This window comes from Nymphalis io, chromosome 20 (genome assembly GCF_905147045.1).
Source record: "Nymphalis io chromosome 20, ilAglIoxx1.1, whole genome shotgun sequence".
In the NCBI taxonomy this organism is placed as follows: domain Eukaryota; kingdom Metazoa; phylum Arthropoda; class Insecta; order Lepidoptera; family Nymphalidae; genus Nymphalis; species Nymphalis io.
Window position 1 is genome coordinate 557,577 of NC_065907.1, and position 25,852 is coordinate 583,428.

General features: G+C 33.0%; 1 protein-coding gene across 2 annotated transcripts; it reads left to right on the top strand.

Moving 5' to 3' along the window:
- Positions 1 to 200: 200 nt before the first annotated feature.
- LOC126776268 (venom protease-like) lies at positions 201 to 23,924 on the top strand. Of its 2 annotated transcripts, XM_050498594.1 has the most exons (9): positions 201 to 358; positions 3,625 to 4,434; positions 14,208 to 14,365; positions 14,674 to 14,881; positions 15,496 to 15,631; positions 19,960 to 20,123; positions 20,634 to 20,735; positions 21,084 to 21,268; positions 22,016 to 23,924. In XM_050498594.1, the coding sequence occupies exons 1-9, from the start codon at positions 295 to 297 to the stop codon at positions 22,163 to 22,165; spliced, it is 1,977 nt and encodes a 658-aa protein (XP_050354551.1). In that variant the 5' UTR covers positions 201 to 294; the 3' UTR covers positions 22,166 to 23,924. The 2 variants fall into 2 exon arrangements, with proteins under 2 accessions (XP_050354551.1, XP_050354552.1); XM_050498595.1 differs by lacking the exon at positions 3,625 to 4,434 and having other exon boundaries at positions 205 to 358.
- Positions 23,925 to 25,852: the final 1,928 nt, after the last annotated feature.

A 25,852-nucleotide genomic window follows, 5' to 3' on the forward strand; every position in this document is an offset into this window, starting at 1 on the left:
CACATATCTGCGGAGAAAAATAATATTGAATAAAAAAATGTATTTTCTAGATGAATATAATAAATAACCAAATTGATTTCAAATTATAAATACTCGGGTGATCACTTTGGGTTTTTTTGATCTATATCCCCTTGGAATTAAAGTTCCGGTCAGCACAGTGGACGTTTGAATAACTAACCTCGGACGCTTATATTTAAAAAAACGTTCAAGATATCGCCACAAGCTAACCGAATGCGGCGCCGGCGCACGCTTTAGACCTGAGTAAAATTTTATATAAAGTGTTTAAGTTCGACAATGGCGGGTGTGCCGATATTTCTGTGTGTTTGTTTGTGGTTACAATTAGTTGCTGGACAGTATGGTAAGTTTTTCTATATCTTAAGTTAGTTTTTCTTTTTTTTTTTTGTTTAAACGTTTTGCTCAAGTTTTTATATTTAAAAAATATTTAATATTGGGAATAGATAATAATTGTTGTTGTGTCATTTATTTATTTATGTTAAATTATAAATAAAGTTTTTTTTTATTATAACCTATTGTATATTATATGTAATTTGTATTTTAAAATTGTAGTTTAACAATGAAAATAATCGAGGCTTCAATTAGTTGCATTAATAAAAAGTTTTGTGGCAAAAAAGGTTATATTAATTTAAAAAAAAAAAACAAAATATCTATCAAATGTCAAAAACAAAGTCTGACTATTTTAATATACTGATTACATATATTTATGATCATAATTTTAGTCTTGTCCGCATATATAAGCTTATAGTTTTAAATATAAAATAATTATATTAATTCTAATAATGCTGTATTTGAAATATGTTTAGAACACTTATATTTATGTATATAACTAAAATTGTTATATAATTAACTTTAAAGACAGGAAAAAAACCTCATTATAGGAATGTATCAGAAGTAAACAACTGCCGTTAAATCCTCTATAATCATTGTAATTTAAGAAGATGAACACTCAGATAGATATTAATTAATTATATAATAATGAACGATATATAATTTTTGTTGAGAGGGTGATTAGTTAAACAACCTTTGACTGATTTTGGTGGCTAGGTTATGGGTTCAAATCCCATCAAAAAGTTGTTCGAGTTTTTCGTTTTAGAAATTCTGCAATTCGGAACATTGCTAAAATGTTTCCGCCCGCCTGCCTCCTAAAGCTAGAGGTCCTATTGATGAACTCCTTACGGTTATATCTGATCTGCCATTTCATTGGATTATGAGAGTGATAGAACAGAGTGCTCCAGTATTTGCGCACACGCTTAAGCACTTTGTCCTGAGAAGTTCGTCTCTAGTCTCGCTTGAAAATGGTTCCTAAATCATCATTTTAACAATGCTGTGTCTTGTTATTTCGAATATAGCATCAATTATGATAGAGAGAGTCAGAAATCATTGTTAAGCACCTCCAAGCAACATTTATAAGTAAAGCCATTTGTGTTTATGGTATTATTATAATTAAATAATTCACTTACGTTATTTATCGAGGAACCTAAAAGGAGTATGCATCCGTGGAGTAGACTGGTCGTGTAATGTTAAGGATTCGTCTATAAATAATATTATAATTAGTAACAAAAAGTATTTTATAGTCGATTAGATTAGCTATAATTAATGTAATATAATTTAAAAATATATTTTATAATTTTAATGTCAGGTTCTGTTGAAATGGTTGTTTTCGTTTCGTTTAATTTGTCAATATACGTATGAAAATCAATTATGAATAGCTAATCAATATTATTTAATAAAAGAAAATGTTTGAAAAAAACAACAATAAATAATAATTGGTATAATATAACAAATGTGGGTCCATAGGGAAATTTTTGTTTCATAATTTTACTAAATTAATTATTCAATTATTTTTATAAAAATCATAAATACGAGACAGATTAAAAAAAAAACATTTAGAAAAGTCGTGTCACATTGTTAGTTATTGCAAAGGAAACACATTTAAAATGAAAGTAATTAAAATAATCTATACAGTTTAAAACTGCGGTGATTAGTGCTAATTAAGACACAATTATTGCATTCATGGGTTTTGCATTGCATTTTGTTAATAAGAAGTTAATAAAATGTAAATTTTTATAATTTGTTTTTTCGATTTAATGAATAAAAAAAAAAATTATTTTTTAAACATTTTTCCTTTATAAATGCCTAAATTTGTTTATCTAATAGCTTACTTTTTCGAACTTAGATCAATTTAAAAAAAGGATATAATCGATTCTGTATAAATACCTATAAAATAGGCGCACAAAGAAATTAACGTAGGCTCAATCAATCAAAAAAACACATTAATATTTTAAATCTCAATAAATGCCTAATATTATTTTAATGAAAAAGTGCCCAAACATCTTTATTTAAGCAATCCATAAAATTTTTAATAGCATTAAAATTAATAGTCCTAATAAACACAATTGAAGATATACTAAATAAGTTTTTATAATGAATAATTTTTCAACTTTTTTTGTACTTACCAACCATTATTACGTAACTGAAAAACTTTTTTATTATTTAATTCAAACCAGTATTGTTAAATACACCGATAAATAAAATAGCAAGGAAGGCAATAAAAAAAAAAAACAATATAACTTTTTGTTCTAATCTGTGAATCAAGTTTTGGCGGCAATGACTTTAATGGGAATAAAATTAATGTTGAACAACCGGTTAGTAGCCTAAAAACACGGGACCGTACCGAGTTTAGTTTACTTATAACGTGACAATCATTTATTTCAGAAATAGAAATATCATGAATGAGTTTATTTACAACAACACGGGAATTTTTAAATTACGCCTTAAGTTCATGTAGGTTAAATTATTGAGTACTTATTAGATATAAATCCATAATAATAATAAAAAGTTTTGTCCCGTCTTTTATTAATCGTAATGATTATGTCACCGATTATGTTGTGTACAATTAGCATAATATTAATTACATATTGATAATGAAAAACAATGTATATTAACAGATTATACAAAGCCATTGACAGCTGTAAATGTTTAAAAATTACTACCATTAATTAGGTTATTTAAAAAAAATTGTCATATTTTTTTTAGTTTTAAATGTAAGTTTTATTATTTGATACATTCTGACGCTTTGTACATAGAAAAAGTTAATTAGCTCTGCCGTGTACAGCGATGATGCAGTGTGTGTGATTATTTGTATTTGTATGGCATAAGAGGTAATAACCCAAACACGATCCGTTGATGTATAATTGAGCATGACATTATCATTATATATTCTAGGTAGACTTAACGATTTGCTTTTGTTACTTGATTTTTTACAAAGGTTTCGGTACTTTATATAAAAATTGTATACCTTTGCATATTTAAACAGTCTAAGAACGATATTATGATATTTAAAAAAAAAACATATTTTATGATATACTTGCTAATGTTGTGCGTTTGATTTTCATCGTAAACAAGTAACCGATACGTTTCTCACGCAGGCTGCGCGTCATTATAATTGTCAGTTTTCTAAGTAAACGCACAGAATACGAACAACAAAGACCATTAGTTTGTATAAAATAAAATTAACTGTAACATTTTGGACATACAATACTGTTTATAATAATATTATAAAGTATTATATATATATTTAAATCTTAATAATATTATTTTATATAGGATTCTTCCCTCAACGCGCTGAGCGTCGATACCCATCATTTGGATTTGCTGAAAACTTCTTTCCAAATCGAAATGGAATCAGGAACACGTTAAATAACCTATTCAACCCTCGACGCGACATGCCAAATCAATACGATCAGAATAGACCGATAAACCAATATGATCAACAAAGACCTATATACAACGACCAATATAATCAAAACAGGCCAAACAACAATCAATACGATCAAAACAATCCTATGAACAACAATCAATATGACCAGAACAGGCCAATAAACAATAATCAATTTGATCATAACCGGCCCATTAACAACAATCAATTTGATCAAAACAGGCCCATTAACAACAATCAATTTGATCAAAACAGGCCAATAAACAACAATCAATTTGATCAAAACAGGCCCATTAACAACAATCAATATGACCAAAATACACCGGGCTTTAATCCACCAAATAATGTTCGTTTTCCTAATCGAGGAGGTGAAGAGGTACCATATGACAATGTCAACTTTGAACCTGAACAACCCAAACCTGAAACTGAACGTCCTGTTGCAAATGAACAAGAAATGGGTTATGACTTTCAGAATAATGGAGACAAAGGACTTAATAATGGTAACTCAGCAAACAATGAACCTACTTCATCTCCGTTTGGTAATGATCAAGAATTTAGTCAAGATGATTTGTTCAGTAACAAGAATGCAATACCAACAGCCCCACCACAGTTTTCGTCGACCGATCGACCCAGACTGACTCCAGTGCCTCCGTCCGAATCAAGAAACAATTTCAATTTTGGAACGCAAGGAATATTCCGTAATAATTTTTAATATTATAATTAATAACAATTGTTAACATTCATAATTTATTTATAATTCTTATAATTATTAATTTGCATGGTAATGTTATTAGCAGTACATAACTCTGTAGTGTTTTACTTAACAAAGTTAAATATGTGAATAATTTTAAACAAATATACTCAAATTAATGTGGATTTTAAAATGAATACTTACAAAACTAACGATATTAAATTATTATTTGGAATATTTGTAACTAACTAAAGTCGATTTTATATCGACTAAAGGGTCTTCTGCTCAGAAAGGGAGAGGAGGCCTTAGCCCAGCAGTGGGACATTCACAGGCTGTTACTATCATGAAAATACCGCTTATAAACTACTCTTATCTTTAAATTTTGGGACGGCAATACAACATTAAGCCGTTATGTTTTAAAATGACTAATGTAGCTACTTCCAGAAATATAACTGTCGCTTGGGAGCTTAATATTCATATTCAGCTCTTGTGTAATTTACAAAAATATCGCCACAGAGATATATTTGTAAATTTAATATCGAATTTATTATTATTTGTATTTTGTGGGCATGTTTCAAAAATCTTACTTATTAACTTAAGTGTATGTTGTGTGTTAAATATTTTGTGTGTGAATTGGTTACTCGATGAACTGTCATTACCTTCAAGACACTGTAAGAAATGACTACTTAGATAATCAATGGGACGCTAACCATTAGAACTAAGAAAATGTTATGTCATCTAATTCTTTCACAATTACCATTGCAATGAGAATAAATAGGACATAAATACAGAGGATTTATAGTATAGATGTGCAAATATATAACTGCTGGTAAGGTACCTAGCTTGTCTATGGTTTATGGTGTATGGTTTGTCTGTGAAAAATTTAAAATTTTAAAGCGCATAATAGTTGTTAAAAACGTCATCATTTCATTATGTAATGAGTCGCTTCTGTTTGTACGTTTTGTTTACCGTGTCCTTGAATATTTGCAACATACATTTTGCTCTGTCTATTATTAATTCATATGTGGAAACAAGTTTGCGCAAATATATTAAAATCTCAACAATCTATTTGATTAGCATTAATGAATGAGATGTCAAATCGATTGTGACTTAACCTTTGTGGCTGACGTCATTGGTGTAATTATTATTAATTTCATTAGGATTTCATCAAAATTCAGTAAAAACAGCCCAGCTACAGCAGCTTAAGAAGATTTAAATATAGCTAAGGATCTTGCTTTTTATTTAATTAAAGTTTATCGTAACTAGTAAATTTATATGTACTCTAATACAGATAAAAGAAGGTCCCATCTATCTCCAAGAATATTATGGGTAGAGTTAGGAAATGACTTTTGAGTAGTGCAGCTCTATCAAAAAAATAGTAGCTTCGAGGTCACGGTATTTTAAATTTCGATTTAAATCTTATGTTAAAAAATAATAATAAAAAGACGTGTTACTTAGTCCAATAATATATAAACATATCAATAAATCAATCAATCAATAGCCAATCGTTGTCCACTGCTGAACATAGGCCTCTCCCAAGGTGCGCCAAAGCTCCCTGTCCTCCGCCTTCCGCATCCAGTTGGTGAAACATATATAGATATATAATTGTATATATAATTGTACATTTAAATTACATACGTATTTATAATTTTTGGTTAATTATAATTTACAGTTATACAAATAAATATTTAAAAATCACTATATAAAAATATAAAATACGTATTTAGTGAGAAATCAAATTAGCAGACATGATTACTTATTATTAAATTCGCTGCCAGCTATTTGATAAATTTCTTTGTTTAGCAGAGTAAAGATTTCCTTTGTCCACTTTGTAGATAAAAAAAAACAACTAAAATACAACCAAGATTTACACAGTTCAATGAACTTATAAAGCTAAACCTGTCTTAATAGCCGAAATAAATTATTGTTCTTTAACGATAATTAAACTTTATTAAGAATACTTTATTTTAATTTTTATTAATTTAGTTATTTCATGTAAAATAATAAAATCGTTCTATATTTAAAAGATTCCTATATTTTATCAGTCGCTACTGTCCACAAAAACAAGAAATAATTGTTAAAAAAAACGAATCCGGCAACCGAAATGTCATTTAAATTCGACTGAATCATTATTCACGACCTTTATTTCTCGCTATATCCGCCTTCTTTCTACTACCGAAGTGAAAACGTCACCATATAGCCATAGAGCTATTCCATATAAACAAACTCGAAATTATATAATTTCAAGAATACACGCATCAAAATAGTATATCACCATATTTGTCATACACTTGCCATGGTTGTCAACTTTTCACGGGTCAGTAATGAAGTGAGTTCTTACAGAATAGCACTACAGTAGCAATAGCAATATATAGTATGATTTTCTATTCGCTCCATTAAATAGATAATTTATTCAAAAACGTATAAGTATACAAAATAATCATATTTAATTCGACAGTCCTAGAGAAATTTGATATTTTATAATAAAGTCATTAAAATTATTTAAATGCACAGATTATAAAAGTTCTCAACAGCGTACGTATATTTGTTTATAGATAAGTTTCAGTTATCATTTTTAATTTTAGAAAAATAATATTATATATAATACACATGAACATCGATAATAACAAATAAAATTATGTTATTGTGTTTAATTATATTTTACACTAATTAATAAATCTTTACGATTTGCATTGCAAACCGGTGGATTGATTACAAAACATTTATATGAATGCATGAAGATAATTATCTGCATATATATAAATTGCGGAGAGATCGTTAGACTCGATGTTGATTATATTATATTTGTATATAATTTAATAAATAAATAAAAGTGAGTACTATTTTTATATTAATTTTATCAAAAGATCTTAACATAATGTTCGGTTAAAATACTTATTCATATATCACGGAGACACATTCGCAAATTTCAGATATTTAATAGATCCCATTATAAGATACTCACGAAATTTATGTGACTACCCTTATGGTACGTCCTTGCTTAAAGAATTATTATATTCGAACAAAGTGGAGTAAAATATCATTATACATATTAAAGGAACAATAATGGTCGATATAAGACATTTATATAGTAAAACATATAACTATACGCAGGAACTATTTACTTAATTTGGTTCCTCCGTCACCTTTTTACCACAGAACTGCGAGGCATCGTAAAGATCTGATGATATATAACACCCGTACATAGTTGACGTATCTAAGACACGATTTGCTTCCTCGTTTCTGATACGCACCGCTAAGATCTGGAATACTCTCCCAACCTCCGTTTTCCCCACCACCTACAATATGGATACCTTCAAGTCTAGAGTGAATAGGCATCTTCTAGGCAAGCGCGCTTCATCTTAAATGTATCATCACTTTCCATCAGGTGTGATAATAGTCAAGCGCTAGCCTATATATTAAAAAAAAACGCGGCATATAGTAAACCTATTCGGCATGATTTTTTCTGACATCTTCAACATTTACTTTAATATTTCGGCCAATTTTTACACAACATCATCTAAACCTTCCTCGTGAACGACCCCGTCCATTGGTGAAAACTATATGAAAATTTGTACGGGAGTTTTTGAGTTTATCACGTTTAGACAGACAGTTTTATAATATGTAGTGTTATTGTATTTCGACTAATTGACAACAATTTTTTTTGGAAATTAATTAAAAATTCGCCTCTCTTATATTCAAATATATCATGTCAGATATAAATATTGTATATCCATATACCCATTATGTAATAACAATAACGATTACACTAAATTTAAAACTATAAACTTGTATAAAATGCCCAATAATTTTAAACTCCAACTCAATTCGTACAAGGCACGACCGAGTCCGCTTGTAAGTGGTTTGACCTCAAGTTTTATTTGAATTTATTAACACTAAGAAAAACTCGCTATTAACAAAATTCGGCCACCGGTTTTCCTTATATCTATTTATATGTTTGAAGTAGCAGCCAAGGTTTTGTTGGTCATCGAACAGGTCAGCGCGCTATGTGACTAGGTTTAGCAAACACATGTATTAGCTAAGTGACGTTGTGAGCTCTCTTTATGTTATAAGAACACGGCCATATCTTTACCTGGTATGTTATTCGTATCGTATTTATTTATAACAAATTATAAAGAGAAACCTAAAAATAAAAACTTGTTAACATCATCATATAGCGTGTATATTGCAGACAAATTATAAAAAATATAGATAAAAAATAAATAACTTAACCTAAATGTATTATCCATCTGGATATATATATGAATGTGATATAGCTATGTATTACAGTTGGTTCCTAAAAAATCAATAAAAACAAATACACATTGACCAGTAACAATTCAGAATAATGAAAATTACTTAATTTGACATTGATCGTCGTTTCCGAAATTCGAGGTTAATTTAAGTAATTAACTACTTTGCGAATAAGAACAGTAATATGTTAAACTTTGCCTTGATAAGAATAAAGAATTCCAGAGCCTTTCCAATCTGTGCCGCCATTCTGGTAGTTTTAATGGGTAAGAATTCCACATAACACGGTACCATCTCAAGAGTGGGTACCCTAAAGATTTGAACTCCGCAATAAAAAATCGAATAGGCATACATGACGTCACATGAAACAGCTTGTATATCATAGTCAAGACTTATTACTTCTTATAACAAACTGGAATTCAAATCCGGTCCCCCTTGACATACTCGGCTATAAGATCGAAATTGCGATGAACATTTTCCATTATACTTTTATCGCTAGCTTGTACAACTACATATCATGAGTAAAGGTGGATACAAAAAGAATTTTTTTTTTCAGTCCATTATTAAATCAACTGTCTGTCTAGAAATATTTGAATATTAGTTAGGCAGTCTGTAAACTGCCTTATATGCCGCCTCGCTAGCCACTAAACATTAAATTATCAATAGAATGTAAAATAAATGTTAAATGGTAAAATAAAAGTTACAACGCTAGTTTATTTGTATAACCAACCACAGAGGAGTAAAGACATAAACAGCTTTGACGTTGAATTGACGCAATACCATTGGTTGCGTTTTTATTTTATAAAGCAAGACCCAATGAACACAGTGATATTTATAACAATTTATTTATTATTAATACTAATTTTTTTTTGTTAATACTTTTTTTTTATGTAAGGCCGCAGACCCGGAGGTCTTGGGTTCAATTTTCAGGTCGGGCCAGTAAAAATTTGTTGAGTTTTTCTGTCGGAAAATTCTCAGTAGCAGCCCGGAGTATGGAAATTGGAAGTGTGTACACTCCCATGTCTCGGAAAACACGTAAAGCCGTTGGTCCTGCGCCTGAGTTCTTTACGGTCGTGTCGGATTGCCATCCCAACAGATTATGAGAGTTAGGGCATCTAGCGAGTGCACCTGTGTTTGCGCATACATTTGTGCACTATAATGTCTCCTGCGCAGTTAGCTAATCTCTCTTGTGATTGGCTGCTGTGGCCAAAATCGGTCTGGACGACATATTATATTAAATATTCTAGCTGCTGTGCATAGTATGTATTAAGGTCTTCATAGTTCTTTGTATATTGCTTAGAATTACATAGCACTTCTTTCATACTATTTTTGTTGTTGGTGTAATGTTAATGTAAACAACTGTTTAAATGTTGTTACTTCAGAAAGAGCACATAGCAACCAACCAATATGGTTTGACAACGACGATATGAGACGATATGCCTCAGTGCACACAACACGTGAATCTTAGTCGAAGGTTGCGTATTCATATATAGGCAAGGATCTCCAAAGCTATCATTTGTTTTAATAATTCATCTCGTGTTCAATATAGAAGGAAAACTTCACGAGGAACTCTGCATATGTTACAAATACTCTAGATATACATAAGGTAGATATGTGCATACGTAGAAAACCATAAAATTTACACGATGTCACGTCAATTATCTAAATTTAAAGCGTGTAAAACTTCGAATCGCGTGTACTTATATAATTATTTTAAAAATATCCGAAATGTGTTGCTTCTTCTAGTATAAGTTTTATATATATTTGCTTAATAGTTTTTTTTCTGTTAGGCCGTATAAAAGAAACGACTACTCATTTATTGGTATAGATATTCACCCAGAATAGAGTCTAGTGGAGTTCTAAGTATTTCATTGGCTGCCTTGCTTTTTCCATTAAAACCAGTAATATTATATTTACGCTTATTATAGTTAACCCGCGGGTTCGCCAGCGTGGAATTTAGTTTGTCGAAAAACCTTTCAAATCTGTCAATTTAACTTACCTAACGCTTATTTGAATTATACATATAAAATATTTAAATTATTAGGTACTTACAATTACGACTACCGGTATGGTAATACAGTACAGTACAGTACAGTAACAGCCTGTGAATGTCCCACGGCTGGGCTAAGGCCCTCTCCCTTTTTGAGGAGAAGGTTTTGGAGCTTATTCCACCACACTGGTCCAATGCGGGTTGGTGAAATACACATGTGCCCGAATTTCAGTGAAATTAGACACATGCAGGTTTCCTCACGATGTTTTCCTTTACCGTTAAGCACGAGATGAATTATAATCACAAATTAAGCACATGAAAATTCAGTGGTGCTTGTATATGCTATGTATCTTCAATTTTATTTATTTTTATATATATATAACTATGCGGATGTTGTGATTGTTTACCTGTTCATTTTTATAACCATCGCGCCGTAAAGTTTACAAAGTTTGAACATCGTTAACTGCTACAAAAACATGTATACTCAAATACGTAAGCATGGTGGTTTTAAGTTGATAAAATATTAAATAATTTAACACTGAACCAACAAATCTTAGCTTTTTTATTCCAGGAAATATTATTTCAATGGTAATAATCAAGTTTTATATAAAACCGGCTTCATAAAAATCGGATATTTATAACGATTTTCTCACTCGGCTTCGTCCACGTTTTCAAATCTACAAACAGACTCATTTTCAAATCTATAATAAGTAGTTTTAAAGTATCTAATGAAATGACTTATTTTAGATCATAATTAATTAACTTTAATATTTTGATTCAACAATCTAGAATATTTTAGATTAATAAAGTCTTAATCAACACTTACGAGTTTTTTTTATAAGTACAGGATTAATGAATCGTATAAAACAAACCTTATGGTATGGATATAAGATTTGAATTTAAATAAATAGCTGAATGAAGTTCATGACATTCTAATTTGTGGAATAATAATCTAAATCGTAGTTTTTTCAACGATTGCAAACGCACTTTTACAGTAGGAATAGGGTTGTATATATAATATATTATGTAAGCCACAAAGCATGAGCTCGAATAGGAACAGGCGGATTTCTCAAAGCATTGTCAGTAGAAACAAGTTTTACTTGGTGATGGGGCTTTGGCATGCTCGTCTGGATAACACTAGGTACCACTCATCAGATATTCTACCTCAAAACAACTGTACTAAGTATCGTTGTGTTCTCGTTTGAAGGGTGAGTGGCCAGTGTAACTACAGACACGAGGGATACAATATCTTAGCTCCCAAGGATGGTGGTGCATTGGTCATGTAAGAGATGGTTAATATTTCTTAAAATATAAAAACCAATGGGCGATATTGACCACTACCATCATGTGGTTTCCCGTGGCATGTGGTGGCGTTCCCGTGCGTAATTAAGCGCTCTATGTATAATACAGTTTTAACACCCACATGGCGGGTTCACTGACCCTCCGAAACTTAACAATACATTGCTTAACAGTAAAATAACAATCGAGACTGCTATTACGTCTACTACTACTGTTGTGACTTAGACAAACAAAAAATGCCTTCACCAATAAATCAACTAACAAGAATTAATATGTACATATAATTAAGCACATGAATGTCAAATATGGCTGTGAGTGATTTGTGCGATCGATATGACGACGTTTTTATATTATTTATTATATTTCTTTGTCGGAAATCGCCTTGAGAATTTGTCTCATAACTGTTACACATAAATCGTATCCTGTTTGAGTTCCTTTTACACTTAAATTTATCATACATAAACGTGTAATATGTTCTATTACACGAGATAACCTCGGTATTAACTAGTTCGATTTGAAAATGTCTATCAGTTCACCAAGAAAGGTTGTGGAGTGTATAATATAATAGGCAGAGCAGTTCCATTTCACGCGGGTTAAACTGCACGGTATAATTTTTCTATTATAAATCCAATTGGCTCAATAGTGCGTGAATGATTGAAAGTTATAGCGACGATACAGTTCGATATAATCCTACTAGTGGGTCATAGTTTGCGATACCAACACGCTCACTGCGAATTGGCGAAACCTTCATTATTTGCTAATTACTAGAATTTCATACGATGAATGTTTTTGTATTTTTTTATTTAAAAATATGACACATACAAAAAATATAATATGTATGTTAAATAGACAAATTGAGAACCAAAAAACTAATAACTGAAAGCGAAGTCTTTTTTTAAAATCAGTAAAAATATTAATTATACAAAAGTTAACATTACTGATTTAAAAAAATATATATTTCCGAATTTTTATTACTGTGCAAGCGACGGAGATAAATAAATAAATATTATATTGCTAAAACAAATAAATAGATCGCGCGCCGAAAAAAGCATGTAAGGGACTCGTGAAATCTGAAACGTTGCATGTCTTTAAGGCACATTTTAAGCGTTCATTTAAATCTCGATTATTTTTAAAACGTGTTTCGAAAGGTTTTACAAAATGCAAGACAAATGTCAATTTTGACGAGTAAATTTTAGGTAGCTTATCAATTATTTCATATGCGCGGCAAATGTTTAGGAATTCTAATGTTGTAGCGCTATTTGTACATTATTTCTGGAAGAAATCACTTCTACCTCAATCATGAAATGTGGAAAAGCCACATACGATAATACGCTATTTTGATGCTTGTAAAGTTTACAAAATTGTTCCACTGAAATGATGATATTCTACCGGCAAACTTCAATAGTTTGTTTTCCTGTGTTCCGGGTTTAAAGTTGACTGAGCCATTGTAATTCACAATATCTTAGATCCTACTGATAGCGGCGAATTGGTTACGTAAGAAGCTTATTTGCAGTGCAAGTGTAATTTACATGACTGCCTTCTTAAATAATAAAAAAAACGTACAATTAATCAAATTTAAGGAAACAACGTATACGTATCAGGATCAGTATCAGCCTGTTAATGTCCCACTGCTGGGCTAAGGCCTCCTCTCTCTCTCTTTTGGGGAGAAGGCTTGGAGCTTATTCCACAACGTATACGTACATACTATTAAACATTGTTTAGCGGGTTTTTAGTTAAACAATGACTTCTCTCCATGATTAAGATCAAATAACAGAGAGAGGTACATCCTGGCTGGTCTAGGCCAGTCTGGGTACGGGCCTCGGGGTTGCCCCATTTACCCGGGCTGCTCCTCCTCGAAGGTCTTGACCGTCGCGTCATTTCATTCTGGCCCAAAGGGCCAGGGTCTCAATGACCTAGTGGCTGTCTATTATTTGATTTTCTTGTCATCAATAGATGGCGCTAGTTGTATTCTACATCGCTCTATAGCTATTTATTCGTGCAACTACTTAATAAGGTTTGGCCTATTTAAAATAAGAACATAAAAAACCATCTGACCAGCAGTACATACTCGGCTTATTGTAAAATTAGTACAGTACTACCGGGCAACCCCAAACACTCTTTCGGTCATTATCGATTATAATTTATACATTAGAAAGAAGAAATCAGCATTGTTTAAATATTCACTCCTTTCTAAAAAAAACGTTTATAGATAAAATCATTGATTGATACGCTATTTTCAGAGGAAACATGCACAACAATCGAAGGTGGCGTCGGAAGTTGCATAGCAATAGCCTCGTGCCCGACCTACGTGAAGTTATTGCAACAAGTCAGAACAAACCCGGCCTATGCGCAAGTGTTGAAGAAAGCTCATTGCGGCTTCGAAGGCAACTATCCCAAGGTAAGTAATACGAGCCTTAGTAATCTAGTATCAGGACTGAAGCTGAAGAGTTCATCCATTTGTATAAGATTGATAATTATTTTATAAATCGTTTTTGTTTTTGACATAAATCATGCGAAGTTAGTACTGGTTGGTATGGTAAGAAGCTGGTGTAAGAATTGATGCAAATTGAACATTGGACATAGAACTCATGCCAGTGTGCCTTCCATATCCAGTCGGGGGCCGACTCCTCGGTCATCAGCCGAACCAGTTGGAAGGCGCTCTATAAATGGTTGTATATTGCTTTGCAATTAAAATCTTTGTTCCAGGTTTGCTGCCCACTTGCTACAATACCTAATAAGCCGCCACAAACCCAACCCCCTCCCGTGGCTACTACAATGGCTCCTGTAACGTCTGATGCAGCGTCCGGTAAATCTCTGGCATCAGACTTTCTCCAAGTGTTTCCGGCGCCGCCAGAATGTGGAGTTAGCAACGCTTCATTCAGTAGAGTGGTCGGAGGAATTGACGCTAAGCTAGGTACAGAAATCTATATACACATAATTCAATTCCGTGATTGAGGCTTGTATAACAATATCAGTTATCTATTTATAAAGGAAAAATACGTTTTTGTTTAACTGAAAAACTACTAAACCAATATACATAAATCTTATATAAGAAGATACAGCGCGTTTCTGAGAATGATTCAGTATAAATGTTTGTGCTTTGCAGTTTCGTTCACTTAAATCCTAGGTTTTGAACCGTAATAAGTCAAGACTTATCACTTAATACGATAAATTACTGGTGATAGGGCTTTGTGCAAGCTCACCTAGGTAGGTACCACCCACTCATCAGATATTGTACCGCAAAACAGCAGTACATGGTATTGTTGTGTTTCGGTTTGAAGGGTGAAAGAGCCAGTGTAATTACAGGCACAAGGGACATAACATCTTAGTTGGTGGCGCATTGGCGATGTAAGCGATGGTTAACACTTCTTACAATGCTATGCCTGTGGGCATTGGTGACCACTTACCACCAGGTGGCCCATATACTCGTCCGCCTACCTATTCAAAAAAATAAAAATAAACCACGTGACAAACTTGAATTCGGTGTTCATGTACTATGCAAAGATATTTAATTTATCTTCTTATCAGGTGACTTCCCGTGGATGGCGTTACTGGGTTACAAAAGCAGAGGCTCTGAGACTCGCTGGAAGTGTGGCGGTTCCCTCATCAGCTCTCACCATGTGTTAACCGCTGCGCATTGCATACATAACCATGAAGAGGATTTGTAAGTTATTTTAATCATTTCATAGTATTATATCATGCAGTATTTACGATCTATTGGAGTCCTGGGATCAAATAATTAAATAGCATAGTGCTGTACAGTACAGAACAGTAACAGCCTGTAAATGTCCCACTGCTGGGATAAAGCCTCCTCTCCCTTTTGAGGAGAGGGTAGTGCTGTATCAATACATATTATAAAACACCCCCACCGTGTCTAAATTTTGATTAAATTAGATAAATATTTATGATAAGGGTTAAAGTGTATAATTCAATAAGGTTTTGTGTAAATTTGCTGAAATTATTGATTGATTTATTGTTGAAGATGTCGGAAAAATCACCGAGCTTTACTTGCGTGCGCCGCACAAACCAATAAAGTTATATATATGTATTACAATATTAAAGTCTTATGTAGACCATTATTCTGTCCATGTGATGATTAGTTACTTATATATAAAGGTATATTAAACAAGAAATGCTTGTAGTACATAATATAACAGAGCTATATGCAAATTTTATTTAATTTATAAATCTAATATCTACTCCTTCTTTGATACGAATATGCTATGAAGAAGTAAAATGGATCCAGAGCGTATATCTAAAATCAAAATTCCTTTCAACATAGAAACGTAACACTTACTTATTGATAGTCAAATTGGAAACTACCACCGGTTCGGATTAGAAATATGAAGCCCTGAGGAGAACTGGTGGAAGAAAATCAACGGGTTTTTTTTGTCCGTATGTGTCATTGTAAATAATGTATCAAAACGATGTTGTATGAATAACCATAGTCTGCTGATCACATGAGGATGCATTTTGAATATATGATATATAATCGTGTTAACAATTAGCACATTATATAATTACGTCATTAAAATATGTTGGATTATTTAAAATTGCGACATACTATTTGCAGATGACACATATCTTATTTTTAAACTTGAGAGAAAAATAGACAATTATGGCGTTGTAGGCAGTGCTGCGTCACGGGTTCGAGTTTATTTTGAGAGAAATAAACGAGTTCTAAATGCAAAAAAGACCAAATTTATGTTATTTTCGCTACCATATGTAAAATTTAAACTCCTCTGCGGTTACTTTAGGCAATGAACGTCGATGGTCTACGATCTTTCTCGGTGTCAGTCTCGACTCCAAGCTTCCAGCCTTTCGGTGACTATTTGCATGCCCTGGCAGGGTAGTTTAGTTGTACAGTTTATCCGAGCAAAGTAATTCGGCAACTCACAGACAAGTACTGCAAGGCTAATTTATTTTACTAATTTTCGGTCATATGTCATTTTTTATAATATGTAAAATAAAAATAAAAAAACCAAATATACATTATAAATTTATAGCAAAAACACGCCGTCTAAAAGATTGTCATGTGGCATTTAATTTTTTTTTTAAATGACTGTACATATTATCTAATAATAATTAATCTTAATAAATTATAGAGTAAATTCTTATGTCATATGAAATATTCTCATGATGTAATACCATAGACAGATTATTATTCTGCACAAAATAGCCCTCCGAACCATTTATTATCAAATATACCGCTTTTTTCTTTCGCTTCGTTTTTAATTTTCCTAGATGATTACTGACTGATTCAAAAACGCTTTCTTGTAAAGCGCACTGGATAAAATGCATTTGATTTTTATTTGTAATAAGATGATTCAATTATACTGACTAAAAACATAAATATACCAACAAAGTAGTTAGACATACTTCTTATCATAATATGCATGTATGTTCGCTGGCGGGTGGTCTTTGTGCAAGCTCGTCCGGATAGGTACCACCCACTTATCAGATATTCTACCGCAAAACAGCAGTACTTGGTATTGTTGTGTTCCGGTTTGAAGGGTGAGTGAGCCAGTGTAATTACAGGCACAAGGGACATAACATCTTAGTTCCCAGGGTTGGTGGCGCATTGGCGATGTCAGGAATGTATAATATTTCTTACAATGCTTATGTCTATGGGCATTGGTGACCACTTGGTAGTTGGTGAACATAGGTACCTGATGCATGGGCCACCTAATGGTGCCCATGCTCGTCCGCCTACCTATACTATAAAAAAAAAGTTATTGATGATTAGATTATATGTATAATACAGTAGTTGGAGTTAGTATTCATTGATTTTTCTTATACAGGATACATACATTTATATATCACTAGCCCGTGGCTTTGCCCTGTGTTTGGAAGACTGGACAGTTGTTCCTTGAAGCTTCTTTGAGCTTAAGGTTTCATACCAAATTTTATCAAAATCGGTTCACTTGTTAGCCACGAAAACGTAACAGATAGACAGAGTTAGTTTCGTAATTATAATATTAGCATAGATTAATGAAAAATAGTAATTAAATACTGAGTGTCATGTTGGTTCTCAGTGGATCCTATATTCCGAGCAATACATGGTAGCTATACATTAAAAAACTTGAAAAAAATACGATTCAAACAAACTCAACGTCATCTTAGAAATTTGTATTTTGATAATCTATTGTTAACTACTCATTGTTGAGAACGAGTTTTACTTGAACGATTTTCCCAAGATAGATTATCTGTAGCGTATTTCGGCTCACGCTGACATTGAAGACGCAGAAGTTGTTTCGTAATATAAACAAACCGGTAACTTTAACTAATTGGCAGTAAGGCTTTGTGTCAGCCTGTCTGTTTAGGTACCCATCACATACTTAACCACCATACAAAAATGCTTAGTATTGTTGTGTTCCGGTTTGTAGGGTGAGTGAGTCTGTGTAACTACAGGCACAAGGGACATAACATCTTAGTTTCTAAGGTTGGTTACGCATGTAAGAAATGGTTAATATTTCTTACAGTGCCAACGTTTATCTGTAGTAATGACGATTTACACATGAATTTATAGTATCCATAGAATATTATTTATTCCTTTGATATTAAATTCAATTTACATTTGAAGAAGAACATTTTTATAAGTTTATATAGTAATAATAATGTCCTCCAGACCGATTTCGCCCACGGCGGCCAATCTCAAGAGATATTAACCAATTGCGCATTAGATATTATAGTACTCAAGTGTGTGCACAGACACAGGTGCACTATCTATTCCTTAACTCTCATAATCCGATGGGACGGCAATCCAACACGACCGGAAAGAGCTCAGGTGCAGGACAACGGTTTTACGTCCTTTCCGAGGCACGGGAGTGTACACACTTCCGACTTCCAGACTCGAAACAGAACAGGAAAGCCCAATAAATTTTTATTGGCCCGACCTGGGAGTTGAACCCAGGACCTCCGGGTCTGCCGCCTTACATCAAGCCAACAGGCAGGTGTGCGTTATATAGTATTTACCTATAATTCGGAATTAATACTTTAACATTTATTTATTTATTTATTCGTTTAACTCACTTTTTTTTAATTACCTTTAAAAGGACACGAATATATAAACTAGATTTAGGAAGTAACCTTCTAAATCACATGAGAAGTAATACATCAAGTTATTCAATAAAACACGTATATATAATGTATATAATGAAGCAATTACCATAATTAATTGATAGAATGACTTTATAACAAGTAATAACCGACGATCAACTTGAGGCTGTTTATGTTAAGTTATTCTCTTGTAAATGACAAGTGTTATTTACACGTATATATATTAATATTATAATAACAACGAGACGGATGTAGCACTATGATAACTCATAACGTTTTATGACGATGGTTTTTGTACTCTAATAATATGTACTTTGGAAACTTATATAATTTTTCTGATTAATACTCGTGGTGGTATTAGTTAATTAATCATATTTACAAATAATCTAGTTCTGTCACTTTCGGGTTTTTTTAAAACATTTCCGCTTCATTTTTATAACGATACAAAGCTCTTGGAGCTTGCAACTTTTTCTTTCGCGAAAAACCACACCAATACTAAGCTTACTTGAAATTTAACTGCAGGTGACTTCGCACCAATCATCTTTACACAATTGCTGCTGCTGATTTCGAGATTCTGAGTTCGACTCTCCTATAGATCAAATTGTCTATTGCGTTTTTCTGTCCAGAAATTTTCAGTAGCAACTTAACCTCAGAGTTATGAAGACGCTAGTGTTACACTCCCGTGCCTCGGAAAGCACGTACAGCTGTGTCCTGTGCCTGATCTTATTCCGGTCGTGTTGGATTACTAACTCATCGGACTATGAGTTTCAAAGAATGGAGACTTCTCCTATGTTTCAAGCACAATTATGAACTATATCTCCTCAACTCCTGCGCAGTTAAATCGTTTAAGAGGGCTACGTCATCATCGCGCAAATAAAACTGCAACGTATTTTCCTTTACAACACTGTTTAAAATTAATTATATTATTCGCAGATACTTAGTGCGACTCGGTGAGCTTGACCTCGACAGAGAAGACGAAGGCGCAACTCCGATAGACGTCCTCATAAAATACAAAATCAAACACGAAGGCTACAATCCCAAGGCATTCACGAATGATATCGGATTACTGATATTGCAAAACGACGTACAGTTCACAGGTAAATATTAAGTTGGATAATTTTATTGAATAAATTCCTGTGCCGTCCGCACATTCACCTCTAAACTTTCTGCCTCATTGGTCTAGTGGCTCGCTATAACGTCGCAGATCTCGAGATTCTGGGTTCAAACCACAGATCGACCCGATAAAAAGTTATTGAGCTTTTCCGTCGAAAAATTCTCAGTAACACAACAAACACAAGCACGTAAAGCCGTTAAAGTTCCTGCGTCTGGACTCTTTCCGGTCATGGAGGCATGTTTTGCAGAATCTGCATGTGTTTGATAACCATCTGACTGTCAATCCAACGCATGAAAGTTTTTTCAAGTGGTTTTTCTTCACTACCGTGCGCGAAATTAATGTTTAACACAAATTAAGTACATGAAAATCCAATGATGCGTCTCGATTTGACTCCAAAACCTGCAGTTTACTCATCCTAGCCATTGTCATCTTCACTCCTCTCGGATTTACTCCATCTATTACTATATTCAAAATTATTGGTTTCGTATTTCAGATCTTATCAGGCCCATATGTATACCTCTGACCAGCGACTTGAGAGCTAAAAACTTCGAGAACTACAACCCTATCATAGCTGGTTGGGGAGACACTGAATTCCGTAAGTTAGATTAAGATATATATCCCGTTTAAAAATTTTTTAAGGTCGCATATCATTGTAACGTCAATAAGCTTCTGATACAAAAATATATTACTCCTATCACGTGTTCTATTAATAAGTGCTTGTAAATATCGAAAAGTTATTCAAAAACTGAATATATTTGATGGAAAGTAAATCAAATGTCACATGAGAAGAATTTTGAGACTTTGCCTCTCTGCTCCAGATAACATGAGTTAAAATAAAAGTAAAATGAAGATTCAAAAGTACTTGTAAGAATAAAGTATAATTTGATTTTGATTAAACGATATTGGTTAGCTGTACATCTAAAAAATCTTCTTTCGATTCCAGGCGGTCCATCAGCATCACACTTGCAAGTTTTGCAGCTGCCAGTTGTCAGTAATGACTTTTGTAAAAAAGCGTACATCGATTACAAGGCCCAGGTGATAGACGAGCGAGTGTTATGTGCTGGATTCAAGAAGGGCGGTAAAGACGCTTGCCAAGGAGACAGTGGTGGACCATTGATGCAGCCAATTGTAAGTAGTAACCACAAAAGATAACTTACAAAGAACGTTTCTGATTGTTAGATTATGAGCTAAATGAAATAGAAATATAAATTTTTTGAAGACTGCCTAAAACAAAATAAATAAACATATCTATTCCCGTATTTCGTCTTCTTTCTGGTAAATGGACCACCTGATGGTAAGTGGACACCACCGCCCGTAGACTTTGGTCGCCAATGCACCACAAAACTTGGGAACTAAGATATTATAGCTCTCGTGCATGTGCATCTCGTGCATCTCGTGCATGGCAAGAAGCCGAGATGGCCCAGTGGTATGAACGCGTGAATCTAAACCGATGATCGTGGGTTCAAACCCGGGCAAGCACCACTGAATTTTCATGTGCTCAATTTGTAATTATAATTCATCTCGTGCTTTACGGTGAAGGAAAACATCGTCAGGAAACCTGCATGTCTCTAATTTCAATTAAATTCTGCCATATGTGTGTTCCACCAACCCGCATTGGAGCAGCGTGGTGGAATAAGCTCCAAACCTTCTCCTCAAAAAGAGGAGAGGCCTTTAGCCCAGCAGTGGGCCATTCACAGGCTGTTACGGTCATGTTACATTGGCTCACTCACCCTTCAAACCGGAACACAATAATAATAAGTATTGCTATTTGACGTTTGAATATGTGATGAGTGGGTGGTACCTACCCAGAAGGACTTGCACAAAGCCCTACCACCAATAATTTATCAAATAAAAAAATATCATCTTAATTTCCAGTACTACCCCCAAAATCTGACGACATACTTCTTCCAAATCGGAGTAGTGTCCTACGGTAAGAAGTGCGCGGAAGCTGGCTTCCCTGGCGTTTACTCGCGCGTCACCAACTTCGTGCCGTGGCTACAACAAAACATCTTAGGCAGTTCTTAACAATATAAAATATAATACTACGACAAATATATTTAGCTATAAACTGAAAAGTTTACGATACTAGTTGTGAATAATGAAGACGAGAAGATGCTTATTCTGAGCGAGCTCCTGCAGGTAAAGTGATTGCCACATCAATCATAATATCAGTATCTTCTCAGGGGACCAATTCTATTAATTGTCACAACGCAATCGAATAGAAACGTAATCGTTGCCGATTAACCATTTTTCTGTTTTACTAACACGACCTGTCGCGGTTCCGTCGTAGTTAGATCGAAATAGGATCGGGAACGTATCGTTACCGTAATAAATTATTAAAATTGGTCCCCAGTACCTTTCCGTTATAATAATAAAAACCAGAGCGAGATGTGAATTGAGTATTTTCATTATCGAAGCCATGACGTCTAGACTATATTTCCATGACGTATCTACATTTTAACTTAGCTAAATAAATAATTTATAATAGGGTTATTTTTATTGTATTTAATGAACACTTATTGTATTAAATATTAAGTATTAATATAAATTGTTTCTCAATAAATTTTTTATACTTATCTATTGAACTTCACCTGTTTTGCGCATATTCTTACGATTACATTTGTTACGCTGTAAACTAGTGAGTATATTGAAATAATGTATTTCAAACTTTCGAACGATAACCGTTGACTCTTGTTATATATGATATAACTAATGGTCGAAATCGGATAATATAAACGACATGTTTTATATACTATTAATCAACACGCGTCTGAAACCACAGGCCACATCTCGTTATTAATAGGTTTTACTATATAGAGCAATAATTACATTTATTTATTATCTTCTATCAAATATTTATCTTATTTAATAATTGAAGATATTTCTTCTTAGACATATATGCGTTTATTTATATTTAATATTATAACATAGAGCGTGTGGTTCGCTCACCTACTGAGGTTATATGATCGTATGCTGCGTCGAGCTTCGAGTTTCTTACAATTTGTGCATCATGAAGCAATGCTCAATATAGTATCGCTTCATTACATTTCAGTGATACTTTATCTTGATATATCATGTATTGAAAGTATATGATTGACATACTCAATAGTTTTATGTATATTGTATTTTAATCCATAGGTATTTATTTACTGCTTATATACATACAATTGCTATAATTAATGTAACAAAGACAGTGATATGAGATTAACATACGAGTACATACACAATTGAAAGCAATATTTAATGTTGCAATGAATGCAAATATATAAAATAAAGTTGGTTACTTATGTGTTGTCAACCCATTTGACATAAGTATTTGTAATTTATTTGTTCACAACACTTGTCATATTGTTTGTGATTTACTGAACAATTGTAAACAGTTCTTAACACAAAAATTGACAATTATTTAAAATAATTTTACTTCTGTGTTATCAACACGTGTTAGTGACAATATTCTATGATTACATTAGGTTATCAAATATTAAGTACAATGTTTTGTGATTACTGTTGACTTCCTAAATAATTGAAAACACAAAATTACCAAGTGTTTGATAAAAAACGTAGAATTAGCATCTTTACAGTTTTATACCAGTTTTATATATTTTATAAGAAATCAAAGAAAATGTTAACATGGTATTATATATTTTTAAATGTTTGTTTCGTTGATCGAAAACAGATAATGTATAAAATATTAACTAAAAAAAAGTTTTATTAATATAATTTATCACACAGATCAATTTTATAAATGTTTTTATTTTTGATGTAATTAAATTATTAAATTATATACCATAGTTTTTTATTACAAATCCTATATTTATCTAAATTTTTAAAGTGAAATTACTATGAGTGCGGAGTGTATACTATTACATGTACAGATGCAATGTTTCTATAAAAAGTTGCACTTTAATCGCTTTGCTCGCGTCCCAATTCAAAATTGCTAAATTGCCAAAGAAGTTTCTTTAAAAATGAAGAATTATTATACAAACTGTCATCCTCTTTATTACTAACTTAGAGGTTGAATTAAAAAAAACCTCCTTAGTACTAACCTACTGTGTAAAAGAAACCCGTTTGCAAATGTTTATGGTTGATATGTCAGGCAGTCAGTCAGTTATTCTTTTATGTACATAGATGACAGCCTGTAAACGTCACTGATGGGAAAGACCTCTTCTCTTGAATAGACTTGGAGTTTTTTCCATCACGATGATCCAATGCGGGTCAGTGGATGTAACATGTGGCAGAAATTTGTCCAAAACATGCGTTCTTCATCTTCATATAATTGTACGCTCACACTGTAATATTAGGTCCTTACATATGAAATTAGCGTTTTATCGTACTGACCACTTTGATCTGAAATATCTCCTCTTTGGTTAAGAATTCCAAATTCAAATTTATAAATTCATTTAGCTAATATATTTGAGTTTTGAAAACAGTCATTCATTTGTTTTTTCCTCATTATTTTTTCTTTGACGTCACTTATTACCGCACAATGAAAAACATGAAATCTCGGTATATTTACGAATACGAGCTCTACCGTGGCACCAGTTAATAGTATATAAGTAGAAATTTCGACATTCAGAACCAACCCCGTGGACGGCCGGAGACCAAAGTGGAAAATGAAGAATTAAAGGATTATATGATGGAAGCGGATTCATCACAAAGCACTTCAGAGATAGATGCAGGCTTCGGGGTAAGTGATAAAACTGTGTTAATCCACTGAAGCAAACGGGAAAGTAAAAAAAACTTGAACGACGGGTACCTCATGAATTGAATGAATCGCACTTGCAAACACGCGTCGACTGCTGTGTTACTTTGCTCAACCGACACAATAATGAACGGATTTTAAATCGAATCATTACTTGTGACAAAAAGTGGATACTGTACGATAATAGAAAGCGCTCGTCGCAATAGCTGAACCCTGGAGACCCAGCCAAATCCTGCCCTAAACGAAAATTAACTCAGAAAAAGTTACTTGTGAGTGTTTGGTGGACTAGCGCCGGTGTTGTTCACTATAGCTTTCTAAAATCTGACCAACGATTACGGCAGATATCTATTGTCAGGAACTGCAAACCATGAAGGAAGAACTAGCTGCTTAACAACCGAGATTGGTCAATCGCTCTAGGCCACTGCTGCTTCACGACAACGCATGACCACACACTGCACAACAAACAACCACTAAGTTAGATGAGCTACAATTGGAAAGTCTGCGACATCCACCGTACTCCCCGGACCTTACTCCAACATATTACCATTTTTTTCGGAATTTGGACAACTTCTTACTTACTTAAAAAAATTCAACTCCGATGCGGCAGTCCAAGCCGCCTTCAAAGAGTTTATTGATTCTTGCCCCCATAGTTTTTTTAGTAAAGGGATCAATGAACTACCTATGAGATGGCAAAAGTGCATAGATAACGACGGTGCATACTTTGATTAATTTAATATATTTTACAAAAAGAAGACTTTATATTCCTTCCGTACAAAACGCCAATTTCTTATGTAAGGACCTATTTTAATATTTGGCAAAATTTTTCTCATTAAAAACCAAACGTTAAACGGTATTATTCGCATATCTTATAAAACGTACGAGTAACATTGTCACAAGACCTTTAATTTTTGGACTAATCATTGATTTAGATAAGATAAATAAATCGATAAACGAATACGAGTCAGTACACAGCGTTCCGCTGTGGCGTCTGCGCTACCAAACGTCACTCA

Bases quoted from the DNA above. Each gene is read 5' to 3' on its own strand.
- LOC126776268 (XM_050498594.1), top strand. From the start codon at position 295: ATGGCGGGTGTGCCGATATTTCTGTGTGTTTGTTTGTGGTTACAATTA. The intron at 14,882-15,495 runs GTACAGAAATCT...TCTTCTTATCAG, and splicing joins AGGAATTGACGCTAAGCTAG to GTGACTTCCCGTGGATGGCG. The intron at 20,124-20,633 runs GTAAATATTAAG...TTCGTATTTCAG, and splicing joins AAACGACGTACAGTTCACAG to ATCTTATCAGGCCCATATGT.